This window comes from Garra rufa, chromosome 5 (genome assembly GCF_049309525.1).
Source record: "Garra rufa chromosome 5, GarRuf1.0, whole genome shotgun sequence".
In the NCBI taxonomy this organism is placed as follows: Eukaryota; Metazoa; Chordata; class Actinopteri; order Cypriniformes; family Cyprinidae; genus Garra; species Garra rufa.
This window is the reverse complement of record NC_133365.1, coordinates 54,580,071-54,590,214: the sequence shown is the minus strand read 5'-3', so window position 1 is coordinate 54,590,214 and position 10,144 is coordinate 54,580,071. Positions and strand designations below refer to the sequence as shown.

Genomic DNA, 10,144 nt, shown 5'->3' with positions numbered 1-10,144 from the left:
GTGTGCAATTCTTGTATCACTAGCTGCATCAATATTATTTTTGTTTGAATGGTTTACGTAAAATTATAAACTCAACCAATAGGGTGGCTTGGGAGGCGGGGCTACCCATTGGTTTAACCAATCACAGATGAGAGGTGTTTCAGATTCTAAAAAAATTCTAAGATCTGACCGTTACTTTGAAAAGTGTTTGTTCCCACTCACATTTTGATTCCAATCTTGAAAGCGATGCGATTATTTTACAGTGCCCTGGTGCAGAGGCATGCTAGGAAAATGTAGGTTTTTGGATGAGAAAGTGTGAGTTTGTGATTGAGAGCGGGCTGAGAGAGCCGGCGGGCCGCAGCGATTAGATGTGCTCTGCTAAAGGAGATTACAAACATCTAATCCACTGTAACTCACTGTACTGACACCAGATAAACACTCAGCATATGCTCCCTTCATAGTGCGCACATGGGGAAGACAAACGCCAGCAGTCTCGCTCTGAGGCATGTGAGTTGAGTTAAAATGGGCTGATTGTGTGTTTTCAGGGGCGTTAGAGGGCGTCTCTTTAGGGCTGTTAATATTTAAAGACGCTGACTGATTGCACACACAACCACCGTGTTTATGCATGCATTTGTGTGTGTGTGTGTGTGTGTGTGTGTGTGTGTGTGTGTGTGTGTGTGTGTGTGTGTGTGAGTGTGTGTACTTGCACGCGTGTGTTTGTGTTGAGGTTAATCAGTATAGCTGGTGGTTGGTCTCTGTAGTAAACAACTCCTGAATGCAGACTAGTTCTGACTGTGGTCTGGTTGGATAAACTAGAAAACATGATGTGAGTTGATTCCTTTTACAGTCTTCAAATTGTAGATTTTTTGCTAGTGTGTTTTTAATGGCAAAAATGTGTACGTACCATGTTCAGCATGTTTTGCTTTTATTGCACTTTTTCTTTTTAAATGATCACTAATGTTTTACCATATTCATGTTTTGCTTATTTGTGACCCTGGACCACAAAACCAGTCATAAGGTTAGATTTTACAAAACTGAGATATATACATCATATGAAAGCTCAATAAATAAGCTTTCTATTGATGTATGGTTTGTTAGGATAGGACAATATTTGGCTGAGATACATCTATTTGGAAATCTGAAATCTAAGGGTGCAAAAAAATCAAAATACTGAGAAAATCACCTTTAAAGTTGTCCAAATTAAGTTCTTAGCAATGCATACTACTAATCAAAAATTACATTTTGATATATTTATAGTCGGAATTTCACAAAAAACTTCATGGAACATGATCTTTACTTAATTTCCTAATGATTTTTGGCATAAAAGAAAAATCAATAATTTTGACCCATACAATGTATTTTTGGCTATTGCTACAAATATACCCCAGCGACTTAAGACATTTCTTGAAGTAAATAGCATTTTATTAGTACTTTTACTTTTTTATATAATTTTTTGTATGATTTTTATTTTTGTTTATTTCTTATCTTTTTATTTTTGCATGACTTAGTAGCACATTATTCGTACTTATTAATATGATCAAGTTCTTTTTATTTTTTTATTGCTAGCATTTTTATATAACCTTGTTTATAAATTTATTTATTTTATTGTATTTGTTTTTTTATTTAGCTCATAAAATGCATAACTAAGTCACAAGTACGTCTAGTGATAACACAAGCAAGTTATTTTTATTATTTATATTTATTATAAATTTGTTAATTTAATGCAATTTTTTTCATGTTTATTTCTTTTATTTTGATTGTGAAATGCAAGTTACTAGCACTTTTAGTTATCAATAATAGCAAGTTCTTTATATATTTATGCATTTAATCCATTTATTGTATTTATTTTTTAAATGTAATATAAATGTTCTGCAAATAAAATGCATAGCTAAGGCGCAAGTTATTACTTTTAAAGATTAAATGAGCATGTTCTTTTCATTTTTGGATTATTATTTTATGAATTTAGTTTTTTTGATTCATTTTATTTTATATTTTGCATGTGAAATGCATAGTAGCAAGTTACTTGCACTTTTAGTTATTAATAATAGCAAGTTCTTATATGTATATGCATTTAATCATTTTCTTAATTTTTTAAATGCAATAAACAATATAAACATTCTGAATAATTCAATGCACTACATACAATAAGAAGCAAGTTATTCTTAAAGTTCTTTAGAATTTTTATTTCTTAAATGAATTTATTTTTATATTTTTAAAAATATGTATTTTTATAAAAACTAGCAGTTAGTTTTTTTTAATGGGCTGACAGGACACATCAGCCAATGCGGTGTTGTTGGGGGCGGAGCCACTTGTTTGTTCAACCAATGGCAGACAGGTGAAGTGTTTAAACCTGTTTGAAACCAGTCATTATTTTTAATGGTGCAAAAACTCAGCTTAAAAAGGCAATTATTACAACCAGACATGGATGATTTGAACCTCTTATTTTAATATGAGCAATCATTCAGTAATTAAACTGAATTTATGTTGGAGATGCAGAAAACATGGGAGTGTTTTAGTAAAATAAAACCTGTTCCTGATGCCCAATCCTGTTAATAACACGGTAGCATAAGTGCCAACCTGCATGAGCTCTTTAATATTAGATGTTGGTTTTTTCATCTGATCAGCCAGCACTCATAGATGTTGTTTTTGTGTTTTTGAGAATGAGTCAGGTTATTTTCGGCAGTTTTCTGAATGACGCATTGGCTTGTTTGTATTGAATGTGTTTTGGCAGAGCTGTAAGGTCACTGACACGCTCCTGTCCTTGTTTGTGTCAGTGGGACAAGAGCATTGACCGCAGCCAGTGTCCACCTGAATGACTCTCATCAAGATCTGTCATTTCACTGTGAGATCAAAAGGAAAAATTTATTTGTTTTGCATGAAAAATTCCATTACTCACTTTTTTTTTTCACGAAAATTTGAAACATTTTACGCCAAAATTCTGCAGTGTGTGTGTATATCAGAGGTTGCGTTACACTGTTACATTGCCCATCATTTTGACGGACAGGGCTGTAAAAATTCTGTCATAATTCATTATTACCCGTTATTTTAATTTTCATATTTTAATTATAACACATTTAATTGCATTTATTTTTGTTCACGTTTGAATTTTCAATATGCTGAAGAGAACAGACAAGACTGTGACCCTGGACCACAAAACCAGTCTTAAGTCGCTGGGGTATATTTGTAGCAATAGCCAAAAATACATAGTATGGGTCAAAATTATTGATTTTTCTTTTATGTCAAAAATCATTAGGAAATTATGTTAAGATCATGTTCCATGAAGATTTTTTGTAAAATTCCTACTATAAATATATCAAAATGTAATTTTTGATTAGTAATATGCATTGTTAAGAACTTAATTTGGACAACTTTAAAGGTGATTTTCTCAGTATTTTGATTTTTTTGCATCCTCAGATTCCAGATTTTCAAATAGATGTATCTCGGCCAAATATTGTCCTATCCTAACAAACAATATATCAATAGAAAGCTTATTTATTCAGTTTTGTAAAATTTAACCGTATGACTGGTTTTGTGGTCCAGGGTCACATATTCTCATTTTAATGAGCAATATAGATCAGTAAATCCAACAAAAAGCAAACTGTTTATTATGTATATATAAATATACACACATGTGTATATATTTTTTTACAAATAGTTGTATGTAAACACTTTCATATTATTTGTTATTTTGCATACAAATCTAGCATATTTTTCCTTAATATATACATGTGTGTGTATTTATATATACATAATAAATATACACAGTGTATGCAAACATAAACTTTAAAACATAGTTTTTTTTATATGTCTATACATTTTTTTTAACCTGTTGTTATTCCTTCCTATTTTAGTACATCAATTTAAATTATATTACAGTGAGAAACCTTGGCAGTTAGCTGAAATTAAAATATTGTTATATTTTATTCCAGTTAGCTTTGTTTTATTTAATGTAACAAAAATGTCTGTTTAATGGTTTTAAATGTTATTTCAGTTTTAGTTAACTGTTATAAGCCTGGATAAAATATGTAATATGTAAATATATAATTTTTTACATTGCACTACTGAGAAATTTAGGGTAAAATGTGTTTAATTGTCATAGAAAGTAATGCCACAATACATATAATCATAATGAGCCTAAATTAGGCTTAATTTTCTGCGAAATATACAAAACAATGTTTTGACTGATATATTGCATTTAATAAAGTGTCACCTCAGTGTATTTTAGGATTTTGTTTTATAATAATCTTAAATGTCTTGCTAATTTCTGAGTCTTTTAGTTGCTTGCTTTCTGCTGCTAATGAAGTGTTAAATAAATAAATAAATTTCTGCTGAAACATGATCTTCATGGTCTCATATGGCCGATTCTGAGCAGCACAGACGGTTGTTTCTGGAGAACTCATGTCTTAAAAACATGCGGCCGGTTGTTATGCAGGTTTGACAAAGACGTTCAGTGTGCGGCTTCATAATTACATTTGATGATTCGTGCAGCCGCATATGACAGGAGTATCATGTGGAGAGCGTTGAGGTCTCAGAGTGGTTTTCAGGGATTGAGTCTCACCTTCATTAATGCTCATGGAGGCAAATGTTTGGGACTTTTCCACCAGGTGTTATGGGAAAGTTTCAGAGCGTTCGTCATCCGTCATTAAACAGAAAATGAACATTAGATGCTCAAACCAAGCCGTTTATCAGGACGTAAATGTCTCTTCTGGATAATAGTGGCATGTCATTTCTTGGTGAGCATTGACTTGTTTAAAGTTTTTGTAGCTTTTCATTCTAAATGCAAATGTAGTAATGTTCCTAAATGTGTCACTGTCTCTTTAAATGAGAACATAGTTATGTTTTTTAGTGAATTGCATGTCCCAGTTCATGTACTGAGTTCATGAATGCATTTCATTTTGCACATGAAATGCATAACTAAGTAACAAGTCATTAGTACTTTTAGTCATTAATACTAGCCTTTTTGTTTTTGTATTTTAATATTTTATTTTAGTATATCACTTTTTTGTTTCAGTTTGTTATTTTAGTGCATCAAACTTTTTTTTTTTTTTCATCAAGTATTTAATGTTTTTATTTGTTTTATTTTATTATATTAATTTTTATTTTATTTTAGTTAAGTGTTTTTTTATTATTTCAGTGTTTATTTTAGCACATCAAGTCTTTATTTCAGCGTTTTTTTATTTTAGTACATCAAGTGTTTTTTTTTTATTCATTTTTATTTACATTTTTGTTATTTTAGTACATCAAGTGTTTTTTAAATTAATTTTTGTTTATGTTTTTGTTATTAATTATTTTATTGTTTGTTATTTTAGTACATCAAGTGTTTTTTTAATTAATTTGTTTATTTTTTTGTTGTTATTTTATTGTTTGTTATTTTAGTACATCATGTGTTTTTTTAAATTAATTTTTGTTTACATTTTTGTTATTAATTATTTTATTGTTTGTTATTTTAGTACATCAAGTGTTTTTTTAAATAAATTTGTTTGCATTTTTGTTATTTATTATTTCAGCGTTTGTTATTTTAGCACATCAAGTGCTTTTTAAATCAATTTTTATTTACATTTTTGATATTTTAGTACATCAGGGGTCCGTTCTTCGTACCTTGCTTACTACATCCAAGATCAAATGACACATCCAAGATCAAATCATCACGCTAACTATGAGCTCGCTATTCCGGTTCTCCGAACGCACTTGTTGTTGATGATTAGTATAGCTGGATGAAGTTATTTGAGATCACTGGGTGGCTTAAAAGGGGCTACGTATCGATAGTAGAAACATTGATCGGCAACTCTTTGATTGGTCGGTGAACATGACGAAGGAGCGCGCTCAGTATTTTTCTGCAGCAGAGCAAGAACTCTTGATTGAGGGATTTCGGGAGTTTCAGAGTTTAATTAAAACGCAAGGGAATACTGCAAAGGCTGGAAAAGCAAGGAGAGAGGGCTGGCAAAAAGTAGTGAACAAATTAAACGCGTTAATGCTGCCCATGTTACATGTTTTTTCCTTGATATGTTATTTATATTTTTATACACTACCGTTCAAAAGTTTGGGGTCAGTAAGACTTGTAATAGTCTTTAAAGACGTCTCTTATGCTCATCAAGACTGCATTTATTTGATTAAAAATACAGAAAAAACAGTAATATTGCAAATTGTTTTTACAAAATAAAATAATTTTTTTTTGTTTTTTTAATATATTTTAACATACTTTGAAATAGAATTTATTCCTGTGATGAAAAGCTGAATTTTTATCAGCTGTTACTCCAGTCTTAAGTGTCACACGATCCTTCAGGAATCATTCTAATATGCTGATTTATTATTAGAATGATCAATGTTGGATAATATTAACAGTTGTGCTGCCAAATATTTTTTGGAATTTGTCATATATACACTTTCTTGCAAGATACTTTTCTTTACCCACGTGAGTCAGTCCGCGTCAGTCGTGCTCTTTAACCAATCAGATGTGACCTCGCCATTTCAACCAATCATAACCCGCTAGGAGCGCAGCCTAAATCCTGTTTACATGAAATAAACCTGCTCCCGAGCAGGTTTAAGCTTGCGCACCTGTTGCTATGACAGCAAGTCCAGGATGAGCTTCGAAGAACTGAACGATCCAAGATCACGCAAAATCGTCAACAATCAAATCCAGCTAACTGAGTTAGCGAGGTACGAAGAACGGACCCCAGGTGTTTATTAATTGATTTTTATTTACATTTTTGTTATTATTTCGGTGTTTGTTATTTTAGTACATCAAATGTTTTTTTTTTAATTCATTTTTATTTACATTTTTTGTTATTTTAGTACATCAAGTGTTTTTAAAAGTAACTTTTATTTACATTTTTGGTATTTTGCATGTAATTTCTTGGTGAGCATTGACTTGAAGTTTTTCTAGTTTTTCATTCTAAATGCAAATGTAATGTTCCTAAATGCATCACTGTCTCTTTAAATTAGAACATAGCTATGCTTATTAGTGAAATGCGTTTTTAATTTGTTTTATTTTAGTACATGAATTTTTATTATTTCAGCATTTGTTATTTTAGTAAATCAAGTGTTTATTAATTATTTCAGTGTTTATTTTAGTACATCTTGTTTTTTATTAATTTTCTATTTATAGTTTAGTACATCAAGTTTTTTTTTTTTTTTGCGTTTGTTGTTTTCGCACATCAAGTTTTTTTTAAATTAATTTTTATTTACATTTTTGTAATTTTAGTACATCAAGTGTTTTTAAAAATAATTTTTACTTTTATTTTTTATTCAAATTTTTGGTATTGGCATGTCATTTTTTGATGAGCATTGGCTTGTTTAAAGTTTTTCTAGTTTTTCATTCTAAATGCAAATGTAATGTTCCTAAATGCATCACTGTCTCTTTAAATGAGAGCATAGTTATGCTTATTAGTGAAATGCATGTCCCAGTTTTTTTTTATTAATACTAGCATTTTTTTTTGCTCTTGTGTTTTAATTATTTGATTTTATTTTGCATATCAGTCTTTTTTTAATAGTTTGGGATCAGAAAGACTTGTAATGTTTTTTTTAAGAAGTCTCTTATGCTCAACAACAAAAAAATTTATTACAGTATAAAATAATGGTTCCTATTTTAACATACTATTAAACTAATTTATTCCTGTGAAAGCTGCATTTTCAGCATCATTGCTCCAGTCTTCAGTGTCACATGGTCATTCAGAAATCATTCCAATGTGCTGATTTATTGTTGGAATATCTATGTTGCATTGCATCCTTACATTTCTAACATTTATGAACCAGCTTGGTACCAAAATACTTTTGACATCCCTAATAATAACCCTACTTTGACCCCTTGATTATTTGTTCTCTCTCTTAGGGCGGCTGTGTGGATTCAACCAATCAGAGTTTGGCTCTCTTGTACATGACTTTAGGACAACAAGATGTGTCTAAAACGCTGTTAGGACCACTCTCACCCTACACGTAAGCACTCGTATATGTACAATCAACGAATAATAAAAGCAGAAGAAGTGTTTTTAGGAATCTGACTTCAGTATTAAGTATTCAAGTAAACATTCAGAAATTAAAAAGCAAAATACAATCACCATATAATGTTTCTTTTCCACATGATCTTTACTTTTACTATTAGCTTGGTGCCATTTGACATGTATACTCAACATTTAATTTTTTTTTTTTTATGTACACTGCGGCTCAAAAGTTTGGAATCAGTAAGATTTGTAATGCTTTTTGACGGAGACTTTTCTGCTCATCAAGGCTGTGTTTATTTGATTAAAAATACTGAATAAAATGGTAATATTGTAAAATGTTAATGCAATTTAAAATTGTGGTTTTCCATTTTAATATACTTTAAAATATAATTTATTTCTGTGATGCAAAGCTGAATTTTCAGCATCATTACTCCAGTTCTCAGTGTCACATGATCCTTCAGAAATCATACTTATGTGATTTAATCTGATTTATTATCAGTGTTGGAAACAGTTGTGCTGCTTAATATTGCAACCTGTGAAACTTTTTTTTATGATTCTTTGATGAATAAAACATTAAAAAGAACAGCATTTATTTAAAGTAGAAGTACTAGTTTTTTCCTTTCTTTCTCTCTTTGAAAGAAATGAATACTTTTATCCAGCAAGGATGTGTTAAACTGATAAAAAGTGATAGTAAAGACCTATATTGTTAGAAACGAATTCTATTTTGAATAAATCTGTTCTTTTGAACTTTTTATTCATCAAAGAATCCTGAAAAAGTATTTTTGATTGTGGACATTCTAAAAAGTCTGCATCTGCTTTTGAAAAAATATTGCAGTATTTTTTTTTTATTTTTTTGTCTTAATATACTGTACAACACGGCATGCATTGACTCACTTATTCCCAATCACAAAAGTACATTATGTGCATGTGCTTTAAAGCCTTGCCAGTTTAATAACGTTATTTCTTCTGTTTTTCATGAGCATGTAAACCTGAAGCGCATGCGCTAAAAACCTGTCAAACAGCACCTGATTACTGAACTAATCTATCTTTGGCGTCTGATTCGCTAATACTGTCAAAACACTCAAGGATTACATATAAACACCGTTGGCTATGTCTAAAGCGAAAGTAAACAGTTGAGAGAAAAACAGATGCACATCTGAGTATTAGATGCATGCAGCTCTTAAAGCGACAGAACTAAACATGCTGCCGATTGCCATTAAAGGGACAGTTCACCAAAAGAATTACTGAGTCACATGTTGTCCCAAACCTCTATTCATTTTTTTCTTGTGCTGAACACAAGAAAATATTTTGAATGATGTGGATGACAGACTTTGACAGTAGAAAAAAATATATCAAATACAATGGAAGTAACTGGAGACCCAGCAACTGTTTGGTTACCCACTTTATTCAGAATAAGTTTTATGTTTAACATGTTTTACGCTTACAAAATCTTGAGAGTGAGTAAATGACAGAATTGTTATTTTTAGGTAATGGTAGGCTAATAAGACAAAACACAAAGGAAATCTTGAATGCGACTGATAAATTAAAGCACTGTTTGTTTTATTTGTGTATTATGTGTATTTGTAACATATGTGACCCTGGACCACAAAACCAGTCATAAGGTTAAATTTTACAAAACTGAGATATATACATCATATGAAAGCTCAATAAATAAGCTTTCTATTGATGTATAGTTTGTTAGGATAGGACAATATTTGGCCGAGATACATCTATTTGAAAATCTGAAATCTGAGGGTGCAAAAAAATCAAAATACTGAGAAAATCACCTTTAAAGTTGTCCAAATTAAGTTCTTAACAATGCATATTACTAATCAAAAATTACAATTTGATAGGTTTACAGTAGGAATTTTACAAAAAATCTTAATGTAACATGATCTTTACTTAATTTCCTAATGATTTTTGACATAAAAGAAAAATCAATAATTTTGACCCATACAATGTATTTTTGGCTATTGCTACAAATATACCCCAGCGACTTAAGACTGGTTTTGTGCTCCAGGGTCACATATAGCCTATCTTTGTTCTTATTTTTTAATGCCAAAGATAAAATAACGAAAAAGATTTTTATCTTTGCCTACTTTGGCCTAGATATCTGCCATTCTTTTTATTTCATACTTTGTTACCTTGTAATGTTTTAGTTTTAAAATTGGGAAATTAGGTTGGCTGTTCTGCTCAGACAACTTGTAAAATAGTAAAACCAATATGAA

General features: G+C 30.5%; 1 protein-coding gene across 1 annotated transcript in view; it reads right to left on the bottom strand.

The window, feature by feature from the left end:
• LOC141334928 (colorectal mutant cancer protein-like) overlaps positions 1-438 on the bottom strand; it is a 37,022-nt gene extending 36,584 nt beyond the window's left edge. Inside the window, exon 1 of the mRNA XM_073840152.1 lies at positions 397-438. Within this exon, the coding sequence (XP_073696253.1) occupies positions 397-438 (42 nt within the window). The remainder of the gene's footprint in view (positions 1-396) is intronic.
• Between the last annotated feature and the right edge of the window lie 9,706 nt (positions 439-10,144).